Raw genomic sequence first — 26,716 nt, forward strand, 5'->3', positions numbered from 1 at the left:
GAACAAACTGCAGTGACACACACACATAACCTCCCGGCATCCTTCTGTCGTTTGTCACAGTTAAAGAGCTGCAGGAGGCGAGGAGGAGCGGTGATTCAGCATCAGGCCCCTCCCCTGGGACCGCTCCTCCCCCCGCCCCTCTCCCTCAGCCACCTCCACCTCCCCCACCCCCTCCTCCGCCCCCTCCCCCACCTCCTCCATCTCGCTGCAACCCCCTCAGGTAACGCCCCACTTTACTGCACAGAAGCCAGACTGTCATATACCATCATTAAGAACAGTTTTATTCATCTCAGCTGTGAACATCTAATTGCATCTCTTTGTTTACGGCAGCTCTCTCATTGCCATTATGAGGAAATCTTCCAAGGGAGGTAAAGGATCCCCAAAACTAGAGCAAGCCCCAGGTGATTGTTCCCTTTACCCTATAGTCAGAACAGTGTATTTTTGATTCTGTTGCCCTAATATTGGTACCCTGACAAACACAATCTCTCTGGATGCAGCAGCTGAAGCTGTGGATGATGTTAAAGTGAAAGCCGTCAATGAGATGATGGAGAGAATTAAACACGGGGTGGTTCTTAGGCCTGTGAAAGGTCAGGACACTAAGGTGAGTTTTTGAACCAGGACATTCCCTTTATGAGTTGAAATTTGAATCGAATTGGTCACACCCCACATGATGTTGAATTGGGATGACAGGAAAAGGAATTTAGGCCGACTTTAGTGCAATATAAAGACATTCAACACAGTCACATACCAGAGCAATTTAAGCTACCAAAAACCAACAAAATTGGCAAGAATAAATAAATAACGTTTAACATAATTAAATATTGAATGTACATATTTCTATTTAAATACATTTTATAATATAATTTATTCATGTGATGGCAAGACTCCAGACTTCAGTGTCACATGATCCTTAGGAAATCATTATAATATGATTTGATGGTCAAAAACATTTATTATTATCATCAATGTTGAAAACAACAGTTAAATATTTTTGTGGAAACTGTGATACGTTTAGTTTTTTTTTTCTTCAGTATTCCTTGGTGAATAGAAAGTTCAAAATAACAGCATTTATTTGAAATAGAAACATTTTGTAACATGTCACTTTTTATCAAATATTTAATCAATGTATTATTGTTCAAATTATATGCCGTATTAAAACGTCTAATTGCAGCAATACTTACTAAAAAAAAAAAAAAAAAAAAAAATTTAATTTCTTAAATTCAAATCACAGTCCTACATCCTGTTTGCAACTGTTTGCAATTTAAATTCAGAAACTAAACTTTAATTTAATAGGAATTTTCATTAAATTGTAAATTGTGCACCTGTGTTACATTGGTTATGAATATTTGGTGTGTATGATGTGTCCTGATTGATGATCAGTTGTGTTTCTCTACTCTGCACTATCATCTGCTGACCTCATCGTTGCAGAGATTTGGCACGAAGGTATGTTCAACCCACGTGTATTGTTCAGTGTTTAACAACAATCATCACACCAGATCATTGTTCCAGGTGGTAAACAGCTCAGACTGCTTCATTAGAATGAAATGAAATCCTGTGTTTCACAACTCAGCAGCAATTTGTCAATACAAAGATCCTGTAGAAATGGTTCATAGCATTGGATCGTCCTCCCGTGAGAAAGGGTTGGGTCTTTAAAGCATTTTGCGGATAGACAGTTCATAGCCTGAGAGGGGATCCATCTGGTTTAAGTTATTGATGGGTATTGGGTAAAGCCATCAAGATCATCCTGAGGCTCTGAGGAGCTGTATAACTACAGATCAATAGCTATAGTCCTGACTTTAGAGACTGCCTATGTCTCACTATGCTGCACGGGCAGATTGTCTTTTGGACATTACTCATCTAAAATGCATTGCCTGGCCTAAAACGACAGGCAAATGTTTTTTGCTACTTTCAGCCTGACGCAGTTATCATTTCCATGTCCAGCATCACGTTGTTTAAATAGCAAATGCACTCGTGCCCATCTGTTTGCCCATGGGCATGCTGGTCTGAAAACAAGGTGTGTTCAGGAGCATTGTTGGCTTTTATGGGAGATGAGACTCTGGTTGGTCTATTGCGCATTAAGGTCTAAATAGTCAAAAAGTGGATTCAGACATTTGCTACTTAATCAAACCCCCCACCCCAACATCACACACACACACACACACACACACACACACACACACACACACACACACACGTTTGCTTTTGTGACATATGGGGACATTCCATAGGCGTAATGTATTACGCATGTCATTATACACATTTGTGTCCTCATATGTCACAAAAACAGGCCCACACACACACACACACACCCAAACCCCTCCCCAAGTTCACCTGTGCCATGCTTTTCAGACCATGCGCTCAGATCGTTAAAATAGGGCCCGCTATATCACCCGTGTTATTTTAGTAGTATTTATATACTTTTATTAATAAAACATTTGAATTGGTTATTTTTATATTTTAAGTTTTAAGAATTGTAATAGTTTTCTTTTAACATTTCTATTTAGCTTTCATTTATTTGTAGTTATAGTTTGTTGTTTTACTTTAACTAAAACATGTTTATTTCAGTCAGCCAACAAGGGAACATTTTCATTTTAGCTTTTCATGTTTATGTTTTCCATTATAAAATATTTATCTCCGCTTTGTTTAAAGTACTGAAAACAAATTTTTAATAGCTTTAGCTAATATTTTAGCTAACGAAAACAACAGTGATATTATATCATGTAATGTTATTATGGGAAAATACTTTGTGATTTGATCGTATCATGTAACTTTTTATGTTCCTGATCCACAGCAGCCGACCCCAGCAGCACCACCAGCAGCAGCAGCAGCAGCAGCAGCAGCAGCAACAGTAACAGCAACCGTGGAGGAAAAGCACCAAGAAAGCGCAATGGAAGAGCTAAAAGGCATTCTGGTAGGCTTTCTGATTAACCTCTGCTTGCCATTCAGTCATCAGATTTTAACACACCCATGTTACGGTCATCCATCCCATTATCTGTTTGTTCACAAAAAATTGTTCTATGATAATGATCACAGTGTTCAGTAGTGGTTGTACAAATAAATGCATAATATACCGAAGCGTTCTTTGCTCAGAAATGCCAAGATGTCAAACTCAGCTGTGGAACGTTGATTCATCAAGCTCTGTTCTCTCTCTAAACCTGTAGGAGACGGTGAAGAAGAGTCCCAGTCGTGGGTTTCAGGAAGTAATTCATGCTAAAAAGGACAGTGAACTGGAAGTTATTCTGAGGAGGAGACGCAAACAGGCCTGTGATCCCGACACAGAAGGCAAGAGGATAAACAATACCCTTCAAGTAGCCATGAAATAGTTCAACTTATGAGTTCCCTATGTATTTAATATTGGAACAGGATGTGTAACATACATTATCAAAGGGCTTTTAAAATAGCATTCCAATTTGGCCTAAGAACGTTTTGGTAATGCTCCCACTAAGTTATGAAAACATTATTTCTGAATGTTCTCTGAACTGTTTTTATAATAAGATGTAAATGCATTTCTTGGTCATGCGAATGCTAAGGAAATTTTGTACCATTTTGTCATTTTGCAAACATTGTGGGAATGGTACTTTAAAAAAAAAAAAGACACATTTGTTTAAAAAACTGTTACACAAACATCTAGTTAAAACGTTTCAGAAAAAAGCATTCAATGAATGATATATAAATAATACGTTTTGAGAACATTATTAATGATTAGATAACTTTGAACAAACATTCTATTAATATTATAAGGAATGTTTTTTCATAACTTTGAGAGAAACTTTCTGGAACTTTGTAAAGTTCTGGGATCATTCCCAGTCACTTGGGTACATGACAACCATGAACCACAATTTGCTACTTTCCATTGCTAGGCAGAGATTTATGAGAATGTGATTGAACAAAATGTGTGTAGTGCAGGAGAAGTCATCAATATTTTTGCTCAAATTTCCTAGAAAAGAAACACTGTATATTTTCTTAATGTACAGTGCATCTGGAAAATATTCATAGCGCTTCACTTTTCCCACATGTTTTATGTTGCAGCTTTATTCTAAAAATTAAACAAAGATTAAATGCATTATTTTCCTCAAATTTCTACAAAAATACCCCATAACGATGATGTGAAAGAAGTTTTTTGTTTAAAATCTTTGCAAAAAAAACAAGTCTTCACAGCCTTTGCCATGACACTCAGAATGGAGTTCAATTGCTCGTGTTTCCACTGATCATCCTTGAGATGTTTCTACACCTTGACTGGAGTCCACCTGTGGTAAATTCAGTTGACTGGACCTGATCTGAAAAGGCAAACACCTGTCTATATAAGGTCCCACAGTTAACAGTGCATGACAGAGCACAGACCAAGCCATCAAGTCCAAGGAATTGTCTGTAGACGTCAGAGACAGGATTGCATCGAGGCACAGATTCTGGGAAGGGTCCAGAAATATTTCTGCAGCATTGAAGGTCCCAATGAGCACAGTGGCCTCCATCATCTGTAAATGGAAGAAGTTGGTAAACCACCAGGACTCTTCCTAGAGCTGCCGCTCGGCAAAACTGAGCGATCGGGGAAGAAGGGCCTTAGTCAGACAGGTGTACAAGAACATGACGGTGACTCTGACAGAGCTCCTGCATTTCTCTGTGGAGAGAGGAGAACCTTCCAGAAGAACAACCATCTCTGCAGCTCTCCACCAATCAGGCCTGTATGGTAGAGTGACCAGATGGAAGCCACTCCTCAGTAAAAGGCACATGACAGCCTGCCTGAAGTCTGCCAAAAAGGCACCTGAAGGACTCTCAGGCCACAAGAAACAAAATTCTGGAGTGGCTACGGGACAACTCTGTGAATGTCCTGGAGTGGCTCAGCCAGATTTAATCCCAATTGAACATCTCTTTGCTCAACCTGATGGATCTTGAGCAAAGAAGAATGGGAGAAACTGCCCAAAAATAGGTGTGCTAAGCTTGTAGCATCATACTCAAAAAGACTTGTGGCTGTAATTGGTGCCAAAAGCACTTCAACAAGTATTGAGAAAAGGCTGTGAATACTTATGTACATGTGATAAAAAAAAATACATTTGCAAGGATTTTAAACAAAACTTCTTTCATGTTGTCATTTTGGGTATTGTTTGTAGAATTTTGAGAAAATTAATGAATTGAATTCATTTTGGAATAAGGCTGTAACATAAAATGTGGAAAAAGTGAAGCGCTGTGAATACTTTACGGATGCACTGTATAAGTTAATGGCAGCTTTTAGTACACTATCATGTAGAAAATAGGCATGGACTAAAAGCTTCAAAAGTCATATTTGATGTCTATAAGTTGTGATGATGATATTTATGAAAAATATGTTTAAGTAAAAGTGCAATGAGTCCACTTTTTGGCACAATAACATGTTTTTTTTATTGTTGACCTAAGAATGTATGTCGTGATTTAGGATTATTGAAAATACCCTGAGCATACTGCATCATTTGAGCGAATAATGACAATCCTTTCTCTGTTGCTCTGTAGGTGACGGGCAGCTGAGTAAAGTCTCCTCATCGAACAGCCTGAATGGTCGGCACAGCTCTGACTCTGGCAAAGACACGGAAGGGCCCGGCAGCTCTCTGTCAGGCAGTGAGCGCGGATCAAGAACCAGCTCAGACTCGGGCCGAGAGCCAGCCATGGCTCGACAGAGCTCAGACTCTGGCATGGAGTTCAAAGGAGGCGCTCAGACAGACAGTGTCTGCAGATCTCTCTCTGAGAAAGAACCCACTGAGCCGGTCAGCAACGGCTGCTGTTCAGGGTAATGTTGTGCTTGCAAAACTCATTTGTTCAGCAGTGAACCACAGTAATTAAAATTGGGTTTATTTACCTATTTTGCTACATGTTGAAGTGCCCCAATTATGCTATTTTGAAGATTACAAACTCAAAAAACACTTTATTTTTCTCATAAAATACAATGCAGCTCTTTTCTCACAGTGTCCAAATAATTTGGATAAAAGATTCAGTCTATCTAAATGCCTTACCTAGAGCCTGTTCTTTTCTGATTGGTCAGGCGGTCCAGTCTGTTGTGATTGGTCTAAAGATTATAGCGTGTGTCAGAAACAAAATTGCCATTACCTCACCTGAAATTCAGCTCCAGAGGCTTCCTCGGGGCTTAATACACAATAATACGAACAGTCACGATGGTGTCAGTTTTACTGTATTCAGGCAGTTCAGAAATGGTTCTTTTTTTAGGAGACAATAACTTTACTTATCTGCACTTTGATCTTTTATGTTCACAAAGAGCTAGGGTTGCACAGAAATTAAAATTATCATCTTAAATTTAGATCCTTACAATTTTAATGTTTAAAAAAAATTAAAAATAAAGTTTACAATAGCTTATTTTTGTATACTTGTATAAATATATACTATCTGAAATCCTTACGCTTGCCCATTTTTCCTGCTTCTAAAACAACAACTTGGAGGACAAAATGTTCACTTGCTGCCTAATATACCCCACCCACTAACAGGTGTTGTGATATGAACAACACTAAAGTCGTGCATTTGAGGTTAAAAAGTATATTCATGTTTATTTTTTAGTTTTTAGAAAACGACAGATGGTTATGCTCGATAAAACCTTATTCCTCAGCTGGGATCGTGCAGAGCCCTTCAAATGCCTTTGAAACTGCTTTGATTTGTCCATTATCTAGAGAAAAATCCTGGAATGTTTTCCTCAGAATACTTATTTTCTTTTCAACTGAAGAAAGAAAGACATGAACATCTTGGATGGGATGGGGGTGAGTAAATTATCAGGAAATTTTCATTTTAAAGTGAACTGATCCTTTCAGGCATAATATAATTTAAACAAATTAGTTATTACAAAATTCACCCCCCATACAGTTGTCATAAAGGGCAAAATTACCAAACGCACAATTTGTACTAGGCTGTAAAACATGTTTAGTGTTTTGCTATAAAGCTGGGCATTTTAACCTGGGCCTCAACAAGATTATGCTCTTTTTGGCCTGTCTCTAGTGGCCAGTAGAGTTTAGATTTCCTGCCTGAGCCCGAACCTGAACCTGACCCGAACCTGACCCGAACCGGGCACTTGATCAAGCGTTTGCGTTTTTTTTAATCATTACTTTAGTAGTCTAATTGGGTGGACAGAAAGCTATGCCATAATCAAAAAATAATATATATTTTTAGCAAAGTAAGAACTAATACTAGAACTAAGAAACAAATGTGTAGGACAAGTTGCACAAGTCAGGATTAGTGTAAAAATGTGTGTTAAACTCACAGCACATGCAGTGATGGAGCGCAGCATTCTGAACAGAAACGCTCAGTGTTCATGAGCTGCTCGCATCAACACTGCACTATCAAATCTTTTAGTTTAGAATCGTTTCGTTTAAAAGTGAACATTTCAAGCTTTCTATACATATTTCTCATGTCTGTGAGGCAAGTAGCCTGCTGAGTTTCGGTTTATTTATGAGACAGTTTATTGAAGCGATCGCTCCCACGACTTCAGGTCACGATTATAGGCTGCTGTTTCTTATTTATTAAATCCAGGCAATTGGCCGGAGAAACCTTTATTAAAATTAAGATACAATTTAAACAAAACGAAAGAAATGCTTTCTACAAAACAAAACTGAATACTAAACTGAATGTAACCTAATTTCTGACCTACTCGCATCTTTATCATAATCAGATATAATGTAAAAATAATATTATAATATTTAAACATAAATATGAAAAAACATTGTTTAATGGCTACAACAAGTATAGTAAGTTACAGATAAATGTCATGTCTGAGCTGGATTTGAGCGAACATCATTTAAGTCCCCTTTATTTATACAGCACTTTTACAATGATGATTATTTCAAAGCAGCTTCACAGTGTTAACCAGGAAAATATACCAACAAAATTTGATTCGGCTGTACAGTCGCTCTGGAGAAAACGGCGATGTTTTTTTTATTATTGGTTTTTTGATGTTTTAGTTTTTAGAAAACGACAGATAGTTATGCTTTATTCCTCAGGCGGGATTGTGCAGAGCCCTTCAAAGCCATTCGAAGTCCTTTAAAACTGCATTGATATTGAATCCTGGAATGTTTTCCTCAAAACACTTCCATTTCTTTTTGACTGAAGAAAGAAAGACATGAACATCTTGGATGAGATGGGGGTGAGTAAATTATCAGGAAATTTTCATTTTAAAGTGAACAGAAACCGTGAACTCAAACCGAGGGAGAAACCGAGGGAGGTTCCGCTTGGTCCGTTCAAGCACACAGAGATGCTAAAGGAGAATCAATGCGCTGAAATGTCTCTCTGTGTGCGTGCCATTCGTGTGTGTGGCTGTGTTGTGTGCACAGATTACAGCATATGAATATCAAATTAAGGGTGAAACTTGGCAATTAATCTTAATCCTAAACCGTGGGCCTGGTCTGTACGGATGCTGGAGCAGAATATTGAGTGGAGCGGCACACCTCGCAGTGATAACAGCTAAAGCGAGAGTAAAACATGAGCGCTGAACACTGAGGGGTGGGACGGCCTTTTCAGCTCAAAGTTTTGGCCGTTTTTCTCTTTTGAAAATTTCACTGAAGTTTTGGTTCATTCCTACAAACAGCTAGCCTGACGTGGTCATACTCAATTCTAGTCAGAATATGAGTCTGAAACTGCTCCATTGGGCTGTGATTATGGGGTGTTTCAACCGAACCAGGAAAGACATCAATTGGACAGACCAACAACCAATCAGAGCAACGGAGCGACGTCAGCAGAGCTCAAAGTCCGAAGTTTCTGCGAAGTCCGCGTTTTTTCCCTGCGGATTGTTTTCTTCGTCCACGGGTTGAAGCAACTATGATGTAATATATGTAATATATAGACCCATGAGTGTGAATTTTAGCAGGCAACCTTGCAAAAATAACACACATTTAGCCCCCCAAGCACCATTTTCCCCGGAGAACCCCCCCGAGAAGCTATTGTTTAGGGCTAGTAGTTGGCGGGTTTTGTTGTAAAAACTTGGCAACCCTGTCTGCACGCGCGCTGGAATAAACAATCTTTGCCGGTGTTGTAAAAAAATAAATAATTTAATGATACACAGAGTACTTACCCAACATGAACATCATTTCTTGAGAGAACTTGTGAAGGTGAATGCATATACAAACAAGCTCTCCGTATAGGATTCGAACAAACATAATCCCTTTGATGACGTGATGATTACGTTACTGTTGATCGTCTGTCCGTCATCGTCTAAAGCCCGTCCTGATGATTTCATTGGTCCGAACAGTTTTTGTTCAGAGATAATTACTCCTCTGTGGAGCGAGGCCAGACCGAACCGCCCGACCTAAAGATTTTGTGGGCGGGGCTGAGTTCGGCTGGCATCCAGGCTAACAAACAGCTATATTGTGCACTACATGAAAGGTAATATTCGAAAAAGCTTAATGGGGCACTTTAATATGGTATCTGTATATGAATATTATTGTCTATATTCAATTTTGTTGTCATTTTTGCATATACTTTTATCATCAGTGAAGTGAAGGATGGAGATCCAGAGAAGTGGAAGGGGCCCAACGGGTTTGGCCCTTCGGATGCAAGTGACGACCCGCAAACCATGAGCTCCTCTGCACAAAGCCCCAATGCAGCAAACTGTAGCACAGATGCCGAATGTTAACGGCAGGTGGCGCTGCGAGGACAGCTGCATTATTTGCACAAAACCATGCTTTCTAAATTAGTTTATTCCAAATTTAAAATCAGCTGTTCATATTTAAATTATTATAGAAAGATCATGTCATCATTTGCAGCTTGATTACAATAACACTAAAAACATCTTACCAGACCAATTTCTTTCACTGAAAATGTACTGTATCTGCCTTTACCAACAAACACAGGGTGTTTAGACTTTAGGGACATCTGTCATACACTTCAGATTCATTCTGCACAATAGTTACTATTAAATTCATCTTGGATTCATAGATTCAACATCTGAGTCGCATTTCCATAGGAATGCAAGCAAGGAAACTTTAAGTGTGTAATTTCTGTGCCACTAGCAAAATAATTTGAGTCTGTTTGAGCGACTTGAATTAGGAAGTCTGAATACCCTAGAATGTAATCCTAATAGCATTCACATTCATCTCAATTGCAGGACCCCGTGGATATACGGGATTTATGATCTGCCTTCGTTGCATCCAGTGTCCGCATTCGTCCCTCATGTTGTTCCAAACTTATTTAGAAAAATGCCTCAGGCTGCATCCGAATTTGCATACTTCCCTACTATATAGTAGGCCGAAAAACAGGATGGGATAAAATAAGTATGTCTGAAGTAGGCAAAAATTAGCCAAAAGATCTGGCAAGATTCTGAATTGCGCATACGATGGACACTTCACTATCCGATGAGGCCGAGGGAGAAGATTTGGGATTGGAAGTGAAGCATCAGCAACAGTAACTTTTTTCTTCTATACAATAAAAGTCAATGTGGTCTAGTGTTGTTTTAGACCTCACTGACTGTCATTGTATGGACAAGAGCAGTTGAAACGTTCTTTTATAATTTTACTCTTCCTTGAACTGTCCCTTTAAGAAAAATGCATTTTGCTTGCTAACTGGTCAAACCTTGGCGCCTTGGGCCCAATTGACAACACTTGCTGGTCTGCATCCGAAATCACATACTTCCCTACTATATAGTAAGAGAAAAAGAGTATATGTCAAAAGAATTATGTCTGAATTCACAGTACTCATAAAAGAGTAGGTCAAAAGTATCCTGGTGACCTACTTCTTCCGGCGAGATTCTGAAAATGTAAAGTAATTACTTATTCAAAATAAGTATAACTCAAGAGATTATGCGATTTCGGGGACAGCCACTGGCTGAATCAGCGGTGAGAGTTTGGGGCGATGAGATGATCGGTTTGAACAATGGCACATGCTGCTAGTAGCACAGAATTTACTTCATTTTTAGTGCAACGCAGCAGAACAATCCTGACAGAATCACTGCACTGCACATCATGGCACCTTTGTTGTTCCTGGTCCTAAGTGTGGACTAGACTATCCAAATTAATCAAGAGATGCAATTATAAGCCATGTAATCGAATCTTACCTTAAAGAGGAACTGTGTCTGTTCTGTCTGCCTCTTATGACACACTCACCTATTGGGGATTTGAGATCATACATCCTGGATTTTAGGAAAACGAACACCATCAAGTCATGGAGGGCTACGCGCGCATGTCTTCCGGCGTTTCCGAAACTTTGCACTGCATGAATGCACTGTACAAAAGTTTGGCTTTGATTTACAGCTGCGTCTCGATTAGATCCGCTCACTAAATCTGAGCTGTTCCAATGCAATATCATCTGCGAATTGTAATATTGTGCAGGATCAGGCTGCCTCTAATAACTGCGAATATTTGCCTTGTGACTCCTCTGGACTCTAAGCGGATCATGTTAATGGTACAGTAAAGCGAGAGACCGTAGAGTTCTGGCCATCTCGGTTGCCCAGCTAACAGGGAACATTGGCTAACGTTGGCTAATGTTCTGCTCAGATTTTCTGAGACATTATGAATAAATGTTCTTTCAGTAATGTTCAAAGTTATCGGGTGTTTAATAACTTCTCAAAATTATATTTATACATTGTTCATGAAATGTTTTAGTTGGGTGTTTTTTAAACATTATTCATTCAAAAGTAACGTTCCCATAATGTGTGCAAAATTATTAAATTTAACGTTCCCGTGACATTTTCTGTAATATTTGCATAACCAATAAATGTTTCTGGCCGTTTTGAACGCTAAGGAAACGTTCATAAATGATGATTTCATAACTTAATGGGAACGTTAGCAAAACGTTATTATAAAATATTTTTTGTTAGCTGGGTGGTCTGAAGTCTTGACATCAGGCTCTCTGACAGCTGCAATAATATGGCCAATAATTGCAAACACTCAATTACTTGTGGTTGCAATTATGTATAACTTGTCAGAAAAATCTGAATTGTTTTAGTATCTGTTCTTGTTTTCACGCTGTCTTCACTAGAGTTTCTAATAGCCCACATTGATGTGACTCATTTACACTCTTTTTTTAATGTAGGAGACTCGTTTAAATTGCTCCTTAATTTCTCACCACCTCTGGAATGTGTTTTGGCCTTAATGTCTGCACCACTTCTTCCTTTTGGGCCTTATAGGAGTGTAGGCTTGATTTTGTATAAGAACTCTGAGAGGCGATTGATCTGACTTGTGATCTTGAAATGAGTGTGTTTTGAAGCGTATACTGAGTGTACCTGTTTTTATTTGAACTGATAAAAATCTCCCTCTTCAACCTTTTAAACTCAACTGAATAAACTTACGAAGAAATACCGACTGCTCTTTGTACCTCTTTTTTCTGTTTCAAACTAATGCATGTCAGCATCACATATTTTCATTAAACTTGCAATACAATATATGGTAGTTAAAATTAGCTTAAGATCTTGTATATTCAATTGCACAAAAGTTGTACCTTACAGGATGAAACACTACTTAAGTAGTGTGTGTTTGTATCTTGATCCTCTAATAGGTTATTATAGCCTACTCAAAATGCTATAGTCTAGCGTTCAGTTTAACATTGTAACCAAAGAAAGTGCAAAACATTACAAAGAGTGCAATGAAATATACATGAAGGCATTAGCAGGGAGGGCAACTGGATCTGCCGGTGAGAAACAGAACCTGGACCAGTGTGATCGGACCGGCAGGAGCTGGCAGAGAAGAAAAGGAGATAAACACATCATGTGAACTTTCCGGGTTAGTGTAGAGAGTCCAGCATAATCCAGGGTTCACGAATTAAAAAAAAAACATGGAATTTGATTCAAATAACTTCCAGATCTGGGATAAAGAAAAATTCTGGAAAGAGGAAAATAAATGTGTTTCCAAACTATTTTTTATTCAGTTTTCGAAAATAAACAATTATTGTCTTTATTGTATGTCTTATATGTCAATTATTGTCAATTATTGAACACATGCACATGTGGAATTTAACATGTTAAAAGCACATGTGAAATATGTGGATCACATGGGTTTTACATGGGAAATGTGTGCTTTTGGAACATTTGCACATGTGAAACACATGTGATCACATGTGAAACACATAAAATTCCCATGTGAAACCCATGAGATCACATGTGAAACCCATAATATCACGTGAAACCTATGAGATCACATGTGAAACCCATAAATTCCCATGTGAAACCCATAAGATCACATGTGAAACCCATAAATTCCCATGTGAAACCCATGAGATCACATGTGAAACCCATAAATTCCCATGTGAAACCCATAAGATCACATGTGAAACCCATAAATTCCCATGTGAAACCCATGAGATCACATGTGAAACCCATAATATCACGTGAAACCTATGAGATCACATGTGAAACCCATAAGATCACATGTGAAACCCATAAATTCCCATGTGAAACCCATAAGATCACATGTGAAACCCATAAATTCCCATGTGATCACGTGAAACCCCTAAATTCCCATGTGATCACATGTGAAACCCATACATTCCCATGTGAAACCCATAAGATCACATGTGAAACCCATAAATTCCCATAAGATCACATGTGAAACCCATACATTCCCATGTGAAACCCATAAGATCACATGTGAAACCCATAAATTCCCATGTGATCACGTGAAACCCCTAAATTCCCATGTGATCACGTGAAACCCCTAAATTCCCATGTGATCACGTGAAACCCCTAAATTCCCATGTGATCACATGTGAAACCCATACATTCCCATGTGAAACCCATAAGATCACATGTGAAACCCATAAATTCCCATAAGATCACATGTGAAACCCATACATTCCCATGTGAAACCCATAAGATCACATGTGAAACCTTAAATTCCCATGTGATCACGTGAAACCCCTAAATTCCCATGTGATCACATGTGAAACCCATAAGATCACATGTGAAACCCATAAATTCCCATGTGATCACATGTGAAACCCATCATAGAAGGTCACATGTGGAAAACAAGTGATCACATGTGAAATTCATGTGGTTTTTCTGTAAGGGCTATCATACACCCGGAGCAATGCGAGCCCAGGCACAATGTGTTTTTTTGCTAGTTTCAGCCCAACGGAGGGACGATTTTCATGTCCAACCAAAAATAGGAAATGCACTGGCGCATATGTTGACCCATGGGCATCTGGTCTAAAAATCAGCTTTGTTCAGGAGCAGTGTTGGCGTGTTGCCATCTGCTATCGTGTTTACATCTGTCCTGTAATCATATTCATTTAATACGTATTATTGTACGATGTAAATATATTTCACACTATGACACCTTATTATGACTAGCCTACGAATGGGGCACTGGTAGGTCATTAGAGAAAATGTAAACTTTGCCTTACGCTAGGGATGTCGTACAATATACAGAATAACGATAGCACTGATAAAAGTAACTTTACTAAGATTAGCTTGCATTCGTCTGGGAACCTGATAGCTGATGTTAGCAATGAAATGGTAAAAAAAAAAAAAAAAAAAAAAAAAGAAAACGTAAAACTATTATTCATTTTACATAGATTAATTTGATCATAGATCATTTGGCAAATTAAATAACTGCAAATTATAATAGTTTTCAAAAGTAACCTCATCAGCAACACTCACCGAAGAGGTCGAACTGGAAGCCATAATCTTTGACTAAATCGGCCACCGTAGGAGTTGAAACGAAATCAAAATTGAGAGGAACAGAAACTATTATTCACACTGGATGGTCATATACCTTTTCACCACTAGATGGGGGAAAATATCACAGTGTAGCTTTAACCAAGAAAAACCTGCTCTAAAGTCAATGGAGCAGTATTTTTGTTTTATTTAAAGGGTGTGTTAGTATTGTACATCTAACGCACATACACTCAGCTTATTACACACACAGGGATGTGCAGCAGCACACACACATTTTTACATTTAAAAAATAAAAGGATTCCTCTCTGGAGAGGCGTTCAGTCTTTATACTCGCAAATTCCACCGTGTAAACAGCGAACACATGACAAATACTTCATTCTAATTTACAGTTTAATCTGTTATCAGAGTTGACTGTGTCAAAATAATGTCCATATGTCAGAAATGTACAGTAATATTCTATGATAATACAAATCATGTTAGCTGTAACGTCCTGTATTCAGTTCAGGCAGAAACAATGAGCTCAGCCCTTACGCTCTTCGTTTGGGAATTACACCGATCCCAGGCAAACAAATGTAATCAAACAATTTTTAAAACAAATTTAATTTTACTCAAATGTAATTTTTTCTCAACATTTTTAATAATCTATTTGTAATGGATTTTCACACAAAATCAGTTTTATATGTAAAATTCACTTTATAATAGCTTTCATTTGTGGAGATAACATAGATAATTTGACATGGTTTAGTGTGCGATTTTTGCCCATCTTTTTGGAAAATACAGTAAAAAATAAATAAATAAACCTTTTACCAGTAATTGGCTGCAGAGCTCCACTATTTGCTGTGTTTGACTGACTGAAAGCATTTTTTTCAGTTGGATTCACATCTAAATGTTATGAAATCACAATTATAACAATTACAAATATTATTTTTTTGTCAAAGTTTAGCATTTGTTTGTACTGAAAAAAATCTTTTTTTCAATGATGTTACATTATGATTAGAATCAAACCTGGACAAGAGAAACGTTGGAGTCTTTAGAGTTTATAATTTATTTCGGACATCTGATTTTCTTATAATGCTACACATTTAATTTACACTTCAGTTACTAACTCACTGTAACGGAACAAAAATTGACAGAAATGATCAGTTATATTACATATTGAGGGGGGAAAAAATACACAACATGAACACAAAATGCACTGAACGTCAGAAAAGACTCCGCAGACCCTAAGGTGTGCAATTATTATGATCACAATGAATTAAATATATAAAACATTTGGCCGTCGGTGTGTGTTTGTTGATTCATCTGATATTGTACTATAAATATGATTTATCAAAGCAAATTATTTTTCTTATGTGGATGAAATGGGCTTCCATTATGCCATCGCGTGGCATTATTTAGTGTGTCATGTCACTCCCGTACACTAGGTGGCAGTCAGTAACTGAAGATGAAGCTTAAATGCACGGCGAGTGAGAAGTTAACATGGCGTCCTCGTACTATCAGGAGATGCAGGAGGTTTTCAGGAATAACAATAAAAGCAGAGAGTTCCCGGCTCACAGTGCTAAAGTGCATTCGGTTGCCTGGAGCTGTGATGGAAAACGTCTGGCGTCGGGATCATTTGACAAAACCGCCAGCGTGTTTGTCCTGGAAAAAGACCGACTGGTGAGGTTTAACTTTATCATCCCTGAAATTATACAAGAGAACCATATATGTTGAGTATTCGTGGTTAAAAGACATTTCCGCAGTTAGTTCTTTTTTATGTGTTTTCATTTTTTTAACAATTTCTCCAAGATTTCTGTTATTTTGATTCGCCTATATTTAATTAACAGCACGTGATGACTGTATAAGTTATAACTACTATCATTTAGGTTAACGTTAGCTGTCTTTACTATGGCAATTCATTCATTTGGTTTACTCATCCCGAACCTTCACCCAGGTGAAAGAAAACAATTACCGCGGACATGGAGACAGTGTGGATCAGCTGTGCTGGCATCCCACCAACCCCGATCTGTTCGTCACTGCATCCGGAGACAAGACCATCCGCATCTGGGACGTCCGGACCACCAAATGCATGGCCACAGTCAGCACGAAAGGTGAAGCTCTAAACCTTATCTTATGTTCTCATGAAATAGCATTTATTTATCCATGGGATATTGTCTGACAACTTTTAGGGGAGAATATCAACATATGTTGGAGTCCTGATGGTCAGACCATTGCTGTAGGCAATAAGGATGATGTTGTGACGTTCATTGATGCCAAGACGCACCGTCCACGTGCTGAGGAGCAGTTCAAGTTTGAGGTCAATGAGATCTCCTGGAATAATGACAACGACATGTTCTTCCTGACTAACGGCAATGGCTGTATCAATATATTAAGGTATGTTTGTCTGTAGTTGTAACAGGCTGCTGGTGTGCAGAACAGTACGTTTGGGTGATCTTTATGAAGATTTTAGTAAATAGCAAACGTCACGTTTCTCTCTCTGTTTCAGTTACCCTGAACTCAAGCTCATACAGTCAATTAATGCTCATCCGTCCAACTGCATCTGCATTAAATTTGATCCCACTGGCAAGTATTTTGCCACAGGAAGTGCAGATGCTCTGGTCAGCCTGTGGGATGTGGAAGAGCTGGTGTGTGTTCGCTGCTTCTCCAGGTCAGCTGATCATAATTGCAACATTTTCATTTTCACCTCTTTAACACATAGTATCTGATTATTTATTCTCCAGGTCAGTTGATGCAGTCTGGTTATTGCTAACTAAAATATATATTTTTTAATTATTTTAAATAAATCTGAACCAAACATTTTAGATGAGAAACTCATTCGGTAACACTTTACTTAAAGTCGAATCTATAATGCATTCTAAAGGGATTCATAATGTATGGTATAATGTGTTATAAGTAATTCTAACCAAAGTTAAATTGCATCGTAGATTCTTTGTTACATCTGAAATGGTTTTTGTTGTGTTTTAATGCATCATACTTTTAAAAGTGCGTTATAACTAGGGTTACAATTATTAACCGACTATACAGTGTAAGGTGCATTACAAAGCATAATTGATCCATTAACTATAATTTTATAATGCTTTATAGACTTCCTGGCAAAAAAAAAAAAGGCACTGTTTGTCTTTGACTCTTAAGCATTTTCCTATTTAATGATATGATCATTATTGCAGCGATTATGTAAGGGATAATGTTTCGTGTCAGGGTCCTGATCACTCTGAAGGGGTTTATTCTGCGATAACCACCGGCTGGGTGTATGTTATCCCGCTTATTATATTATCCCCGGCTACTAAGTAAATTAGACACAAATTATTGTCTTGAGTTTAAATATTTTATTAGCTCTTTCGTGAAGAAAAATAGTTCCAAACTGCTTTAATCCTTTATCTTTTGCTGAAGATGTTTTACCACACACTACCGGTCAAAAGTTTGCAAAAAGTACGAATTTTTTTTTTTTTTAAAGAAGTCTCTTCTGCTCATCAATGCTGCATTTATAGTATTGTTCAAAATAATAGCAGTACAATGTGACTAACCAGAATAATCAAGGTTTTTAGTATATATTTTTTTGCTACGTGGCAAACAAGTTACCAGTAGGTTCAGTAGATTGTCAGAAAACAAATGAGACCCAGCATTCATGATATGCACGCTCTTAAGGCTGTGCAATTGGGCAATTAGTTGAAAGGGGTGTGTTCAAAAAAATAGCAGTGTCTACCTTTGACTGTACAAACTCAAAACTATTTTGTACAAACATTTTTTTTTCTTCTGGGATTTAGCAATCCTGTGAATCACTAAACTAATATTTAGTTGTATGACCACAGTTTTTTAAAACTGCTTGACATCTGTGTGGCATGGAGTCAACCAACTTGTGGCACCTCTCAGCTGTTATTCCACTCCATGATTCTTTAACAACATTCCACAATTCATTCACATTTCTTGGTTTTGCTTCAGAAACAGCATTTTTGATATCACCCCACAAGTTCTCAATTGGATTAAGGTCTGGAGATTGGGCTGGCCACTCCATAACATTAATTTTGTTGGTTTGGAACCAAGACTTTGCCCGTTTACTAGTGTGTTTTGGGTCATTGTCTTGTTGAAACAACCGTTTCAAGGGCATGTCCTCTTCAGCATAGGGCAACATGACCTCTTCAAGTATTTTAACATATGCAAACTGATCCATGATCCCTGGTATGCCATAAATAGGCCCAACACCATAGTAGGAGAAACATGCCCATATCATGATGCTTGCACCTCCATGCTTCACTGTCTTCACTGTGTACTGTGGCTTGAATTCAGAGTTTGGGGGTCGTCTCACAAACTGCCTGTGGCCCTTGGACCCAAAAAGAACAATTTTACTCTCATCAGTCCACAAAATGTTCCTCCATTTCTCTTTAGGCCAGTTGATGTGTTCTTTGGCAAATTGTAACCTCTTCTGCACATGCCTTTTTTTTAACAGAGGGACTTTGCGGGGGATTCTTGAAAATAGATTAGCTTCACACAGACGTCTTCTAACTGTCACAGTACTTACAGGTAACTCCAGACTGTCTTTGATCATCCTGGAGGTGATCATTGGCTGAGCCTTTGCCATTCTGGTTATTCTTCTATCCATTTTGATGGTTGTCTTCCGTTTTCTTTCACGTCTCTCTGGTTTTGCTCTCCATTTTAAGGCATTGGAGATCATTTTAGCTGAACAGCCTATCATTTTTGCACCTCTTTATAGGTTTTCCCCTCTCTAATCAACTTTTTAATCAAAGTACGCTGTTCTTCTGAACAATGTCTTGAACGACCCATTTTCCTCAGCTTTCAAATGCATGTTCAACAAGTGTTGGCTTCATCCTTAAATAGGGGCCACCTGATTCACACCTGTTTCTTCACAAAATTGATGACCTCAGTGATTGAATGCCACACTGCTATTTTTTTGAACACACCCCTTTCAACTAATTCAACTAATTGCCCAATTGCACAGCCTTAAGAGCGTGCATATCATGAATGCTGGGTCTCATTTGTTTTCTGAGAATCTACTGAACCTACTGGTAACTTGTTTGCCACGTAGCAATAAAAAAATATACGAAAAACCTTGATTATTCTGGTTAGTCACATTGTACTGCTATTATTTTGAACAATACTGTATGTTATTATACCAAAAAAAAACCTGTAATATTGTGAAATATGATTAAAATATAAAATAACTGTTTTCTATTTCAATATATTTTAAAATATCGTTTATTCCTGTGATGCAAAGCTGAAATTATATTCATTACTCCAGTCTTCAGTGTCACATGATCCTTCAGAAATTATTCTAATATGATGATTTACTGCTCAAGAAACATTTATGATTATTATTAATGTTCAAACAGTTGTGTACAATTTTCTTTTTGGATTCTTTGATGAATAGAAAGTTCAAAAGAACAGTATTTATCTGAAATAAAAAGCTTTTGTAACATTGTACTACCATTTAAATGTTTTCGGTCGGTAACAATTAAAAAAAAATGTTTGGGAAAGAACTTAAAGAAATGAATACATTTATTTAGCAGGGATGCATTAAATTGATCAAGTGACAGTATAGACATTTATAATGTTGCAAAAGCTTTATATTTCAGATAAATACTGTTCTTTTGAACTTTCTATTCATCAAATAATCCTAAAATAACATTTTACACAACTGTTTCAACATGAATAATAATCATACATTTTTCTTGAGCAGTAAATCATCATATTAGAATGATTTCTGAAGGATCATGTGACACTGGAGTAATGATGCTCAAAATTCAGCTTTGCATCACAGGAATAAAATACATTTTTAAATATTTTCAAATAGAAACCAGTTATTTTATATTATGTCACAATATTACAGCTTTTTTGTATTTCTAATAACATAAATTCAGCCTTGGTGAGCAGAAGAGACTTCTTTAAAAACATCTTACCATTCAACAACTTTTGGTAGTGTATATGTTGAAATGAATGCTGAAAGGGATAGTTTTATTTTTGAGTGCTGGGCTCTTGCACTGTCAGTACAAAATCTTGACCAAAAATGTATGCACTTCCTTATGCAAACAATGTCATAGCATTTAAGGTCATTTAAGCCCTCTGGACTTTCAATGAAGGTACCAATTCAGCTCAGGTCTGAGCTGATAAATCTTGACATTGTCATCCTGAAATATGGCCATCATGTGTCTTCCTAGATGGTTATTTAAAGGGGTGATGAATTGAGAAATCATCTTTCCCTTGAGCCTTTGATATATGAAAGTCATGGTAATATAAGAATATCCTGTAAGTTTCAGAGCTGAAAACTTCCTTGTTAGTCAAAGAAAAGCTTTTATAGACAGCAGGCCCAGAAAATGAGAGCTCTAAAAATAATGACTTAGAAGGGCGACACGCCGCCTCTACAGATAAATGTGTACGCCTGCTACTGTAGCCCCGCCCACCGACTCGTTGAGCTAAAGGGATCCCGAGCAATAAACACGCCAAAGATAGCAAGACATTGTGCTGTGCCTGGTTTGCTTCATTTCACTGCGGAATCGTTTGTAAGTAAAACACAGGTCGAGACGGGATTTGCAGACATATTGAGATTAAAACACAATGTTGTGCCTTCTATAATGGATCCGACAGGAATGGTGTAACACACTTGCGTGAGTAAAACGTGTTTTTTTTATTTGTGATAGTTTTGCATTGTTACAGATCGTATTGATTGTATACGTCTAACATAACATACCTTAGCACACTGTCACAGGCTGGAGAATCCTTTATTTGTTGGTTCATTGGGATTCAGGATCAGACTCGGACATATAACGTTATGGGCCAGGGCTCACAAAGCCCAACGTCCCGGGGATATGTGTTTTCCAGACGGGCTACCAAAACGTAAGCCTGACGGCAGGCCGGTGAATCTTAAAAAGTGAAATAACATTAATTTCTTGATCTGCGTTGTTCAGGCTCTTGACACGTTTGCGCTCCTATCCACCGATCTGGCAGGCCAGGTAATTAAAAAATGATATTCCAATCAATCGAAGGTGGATGAGAAATAAATCATTGTGTGTGTTTGATAAAGACGTTTACGAGGCCCGTCTGAGAACCATTCCGGTTGCCGCTTTCAAAACAACAGGTGTGTTGGACATCGGCTGCGGCTGAATGCATGCGATCGGTGAGAGTAGCCGAGTGCAGGCGGGGAGGAGCTGCAAACGGAGACGTGAAGTCGGACCCTTTCTACCTCCCAGAGTGACGCTTGCACTGTGTTTGCAAACTTTATCACAGCTGAAGTTAAATAAATGCAATATTTCTCAAACACACAGATGTTTCAAATGACATTTTCATTCAATACTTTATGTACTGTTTAATAAAGCGTCTGTTTGGACAAGATTCAAGTTCAACATAAACACCTACACTATCAATGAAGTGTTGTCAACGGTTTTTATCAGTTTTAGTTTGAGAAACATGACAATATAAAATCGCGACTACATGAAAAGAGGTTGTACTGTTATAAATAAATGACTTGTGAGCATTAGTGTAACATAAGGTTTTAGAATAAACACGAAACACACGTGATCGCTGTCATACGGTGAATCTGGCCAATCGTGGATCAGCTGTGTCGTCATCAGAGCTCGTGCAGCCGACTGCATCGAATCGCTCTCGTAGTACTTTGTCGACATACGTCACAGTCACGTGCCGTCGGCGCTGTCTCAAGTCGGACAAAATTTTTAATCGGCATGCACTGCTTCAAGTCTGGCGCCGTCTGCCCATCGCTAGGTGAAGTCGAACAAGCCTATTCCCTCCTTCATGTGAACTGACAGGGGAGCTGAAGCTCATTAAATATGCAAATCTTATCCAATCCTAGCCGTGGGCGTTTACTTCCAAGTCTCCAGTGCGGCACGCCCACCAAAACCCAGCGTTCAGGAGAGAGCCTCAAAACCATTGTAGAAAATAGCCTATTAGTTATGATGTTTTTAAATATGAAAACCACACGAACATCATTAGTTGACCTCAGACAACAGTATACATAAAAAAAAAAAAAGCCAGTTCATCACACCTTTAAGAAATGAAAATTGACACACTCCATCGATTAGGGAAGAACTGTTGCCAAACATATGACATGCTAGAAACATAATCACTGCAATAATAATCATATCATAGACTCTTAAGCATTTCCCTGTTTACAACCAAACAGCAATATTTTTTTTGGGGGGTGGGCAGTGTACATAAAGGCTTTACTAAAACTTCAACTAAAAATGTATAAAATAAGTTGAAGTACTAAAATTAATAGGCTATTTACTTAAGAAACTGAAACATTTAAATGATTTCATGCATTTTCAATCTTGTAATAAAATAAATTGCAACTTATTTTTTTGCAACTACAAAAGTCCCCAAAAGAAAACTTTGTCCACATATCTAAGATGAAGTTCTGTTTGTTTCACACCTTCATATTCATGTTTGTTTTATTTTCCATCTTTGTATTTTAGACATACTGTATATTTTAATAGAAATTACAGCTGTCGCTACATGATCCCCACGATACTACACTGCATTGATTAATTGTCAGCAGGAAAGCACCTTGACATTTGTTTCAATCTTATTTTAGATAAAGTGATATTTTCATAATATTTTGAATCCCATAGACTAGACTGGCCTGTTCGGACTCTTAGTTTCAGTCATGATGGTAAAATGCTGGCGTCGGCCTCTGAGGACCATTTCATTGACATTGCTGAAGTAGAGACAGGTGAGCAGATACACCATTTTGAAATGATCACGAAAGCTTGAGTTGTTTTTTACCAACTGACTCCCGTTTGTTCTGTGTTATTGCTGTAGGTGAGAAACTCTGGGAGATTCAGTGCGAGTCTCCAACCTTCACTGTAGCGTGGCATCCAAAGAGACCCCTGCTGGCGTATGCCTGCGACGATAAAGAGGGCAAATATGACAGCAACCGAGAGGCCGGGACCGTCAAGCTCTTTGGCCTTCCCAATGACTCTTGAGGAGCAGTGTTTTTAGGTTTTCCAGCTTATTCAGACCTCATTTGAGGTTCAATGGATGGTTCATTTGATTTACTTACTTTGTATTAGATTTCAACTTATTTTGAAGTAAATGCTGTAAATAGTTGAAAGATATCGTGATGTTCTGCTCTCACATTACTTGAGTTCCTAAATGATCAAGGTATTAATAACTACTGACTGCAGCTCATCTTCAGAACATAGGAATGAGTGGTGTTATCATGTCTGTGTAGAGGACTTGGAGATCATTTAACTTACAGCTCATGTTGTTGTTTCCATGATTGACATTGCCATTCTGGGGAAAAATTGGTGGATTTCCCTTTCAGAAATCTTGCCGTTCTTTAGTTCAAATGCATGTTGCTTATCTGCAGTTTTATAAATGACCAGCAGGCGGCATCATAAGCTCAAAGAGGCAAGGCATGTCTAATATGAGCATTTTTGTTTTTTACAGAAATAAATCATATTTTTTAATGACATTTTTTTTCTTATAGTATGATTGACTTAACAGCCTGACATGTTTTGTGTGTTTATGATTTTTATGGAAAACAAAAAACTTGAAATAGAAAAGTGATTAAGCTGTTTTTGTTTTATTTATTTATTTATTACTTCTGTTGTTGTTGGCCTGAAGCTCAGTCAGTTTAACTATAAATTATGCACAAGTTATTTTTTAAAGTATTATTATTGATTTTGTGAAGAAACCGGTAAAGAAAAGAATATCTAAACTACTGCCTTTGTTCACAGTTTGTGAATTATTAGAAGAGCATCCTGAATGCTGCAATGGCAGGTTAAATATTAATATTAATACATAGTCCTACCCTTAAACATAACCCGGCCCATAACTTATCTCTCTAAAATCAGAGGTAAATGATAGGTGAATAAGAATGGTGTAGAAGCCTCTTAACCTTGTTATAAGCCAGAACTTCATCCTTCCCTTGGGTCATTTTGAGCCAATTCCTTGTTCTTTATTTTTTGTCGGATTGATCCAAGACCTCAGGACTTTTGCTGCACTTGAACCACGAATACACACGCACACAAAAATTGACTAAGCCACGAATACACAAATTCTTCCCTCACATGTCAGTTTAAATGCAATGCTTCAGTAGAGAAACCCAAAAAAATGCCTAAATTAAAACTTTATATATATATATATATATATATATATATATATATATATATATATATATATATATATATATATATAATGTCTCCATCTGAATGCACACTGAATAGATAAACCGATCAGGCATTACATGTGAAGTTAACACTGATTATCTCATTATCACGGCACCTGTTAGTGGGTGGGATGTATTAGGCAGCAAGTGAACATTTTGTCCTCAAAGTTAACGTGTTAGAAGCAGGAAAAATGGGCAAGCGTAAGGATTTGAGCGAGTTTGACAAGGGTCAAATTGTGATGGCTAGACGACTGAGTCAGAGCATCTCCAAAACTGCAGCTCTTGTGGGCTGTTCCCGGTCTGCAGTGGTCAGTATCTATCAAAAGTGCTCCAAGGAAGGAACAGTGGAGAACCGGCCACAGGGTCATGGGCGGCCAAGGCTCATTGATGCACATGGGGAGTGAAAGCTGGCCCGTGTGGTCCGATCAAACAGACGAGCTACTGTAGCTCATATGGTTCAAGAAGTTAATGCTGGTTCTGATAGAAAGGTGCCACAGTGCATCGCAGTTTGTTGCGTTTGGGGCTGAATAGCCATGACCAGTGCATGTGCATCACTTACCTGAGGAACACATGGCACCAGGATGCACTATGGGAAGAAGGCAAGCCGGCGGAGACAGTGTGATGCTTCAGGCAATGTTCTGCTGGGAAACCTTGGGTCGTCCATCCATGATGTGGATGTTACTTTGACACGTACCACCTACCTCAGCATTGTTGCAGACCATGTGCACCCTTTAATGGAAACGGTATTATCTGGTTGCTGTGGCTCTTTCAGCAGGATAATGCTCCTGACACAAAGCAAAAATGGTTCAGAAAAGGAACAAAACAATGAGTTTGAGGTGTTGACTTGGCCTCCAATTTCCCCAGATCTCAATCCAATTGAGCATCTGTGGGATCTTTGGCTCGTTTTTCGGGAACACCAAAAAGACTACTCAAAGTCACTTATGGAGGCACGGTCAAATTTCTACTCAAATGTCATCGAAAATAGTCCCGGAAACTCCAAACAGCTGTTCTCCACGATAAATCATCTACTCAAACCCCAAACCTCCTCACTTACAGAAACTACTGTAATAAACTGTAATACATTCCTGGACTTTTTCAAAAGAAAAATAGACTCAATTCATTCTACCTTTCCTGGTTTCTCACCACTATCCACCCTGACTATCCACTCACAGCCTGCAATTTTGGAGCACCTACATCACTTTCCAGAAATCACACAGCAAGAGGTTGAGGATATAATTAAAAGGATGAAACCCACCACCTGTGCGCTCGACCCTTTTCCTACAGCTCTAGTGAAAGTTAATACCTCTGTCCTAAGTCCTCTGATTACCACTTTAATAAACCACTCCCTCCAGTTTGGCAATGTTCCAACAGCCATAAAAAATGCCACAATCAGACCACCTCTCAAAAAACCCACCCTTGACCCAGATGAGCTTGCAAATTACAGGCCCATTTCCAATCTCCCATTCATCTCCAAAGTACTGGAAAAAGTTGTAGCTTCCCACCTCCAGGATCATCTCAAATACAACAATCTTTTCGAAACATTCCAGTCTGGTTTCCGTTCTGCACACAGTACTGAAACAGCCCTGGTTAGAGTCACAAATGACCTACAGGTGACAGCTGATGGAGGCTCACCATCCCTCCTCATACTCCTCGATCTGTCAGCTGCTTTCAATACAGTGGATAATGGCATACTTCTTAACCGGCTGCATCAAACCACTGGACTCACTGGCACTGCTTTAAACTGGTTTAAATCGTACCTCACTAACAGATCAGAGTACATTTCACTTGGAAGTGCAAGGTCCCGACAACACACAGTTACCTGCGAGATCTCTCAGGGGCCAGTCCTTGGCCCCATTCTCTTCATCATTTACATCATCCCCCTCGGTCATGTCATTAGCCGCTATCGAGTCTCATTTCACTGCTAGGCGGATGACACACAACTGTACATGAAATCAGAAACACAAAGCTCTGCAATTTCACCAACATCATCTACGTCTTCAACACTCACTGCCTGTCTG

General features: G+C 38.3%; 2 protein-coding genes across 2 annotated transcripts in view; both read left to right on the forward strand.

Moving 5' to 3' along the window:
• The window catches only part of shtn3 (shootin 3), a 29,954-nt gene extending 17,704 nt beyond the window's left edge, over positions 1-12,250 (forward strand). Inside the window, exons 9-16 of the mRNA XM_067458047.1 lie at positions 61-220; positions 331-401; positions 498-601; positions 1,429-1,443; positions 2,792-2,911; positions 3,162-3,282; positions 5,482-5,755; positions 9,451-12,250. Coding sequence (XP_067314148.1) covers positions 61-220; positions 331-401; positions 498-601; positions 1,429-1,443; positions 2,792-2,911; positions 3,162-3,282; positions 5,482-5,755; positions 9,451-9,592 — 1,007 coding nt within the window. The 3' untranslated portion in view covers positions 9,593-12,250. The remainder of the gene's footprint in view (positions 1-60; positions 221-330; positions 402-497; positions 602-1,428; positions 1,444-2,791; positions 2,912-3,161; positions 3,283-5,481; positions 5,756-9,450) is intronic.
• Positions 12,251-15,986: 3,736 nt separating this feature from the next.
• Positions 15,987-24,105, forward strand: thoc3 (THO complex 3). Its single transcript, XM_067456681.1, has 6 exons — positions 15,987-16,222; positions 16,497-16,653; positions 16,732-16,936; positions 17,049-17,210; positions 23,158-23,258; positions 23,348-24,105. Exons 1-6 carry the CDS (start codon positions 16,043-16,045, stop codon positions 23,509-23,511), a joined length of 969 nt encoding a protein of 322 aa, XP_067312782.1. The 5' UTR covers positions 15,987-16,042; the 3' UTR covers positions 23,512-24,105.
• The last annotated feature ends 2,611 nt before the right edge of the window (positions 24,106-26,716 follow it).

The sequence above is a fragment of the Pseudorasbora parva genome, chromosome 11, assembly GCF_024679245.1.
Source record: "Pseudorasbora parva isolate DD20220531a chromosome 11, ASM2467924v1, whole genome shotgun sequence".
NCBI lineage: Eukaryota > Metazoa > Chordata > Actinopteri > Cypriniformes > Gobionidae > Pseudorasbora > Pseudorasbora parva.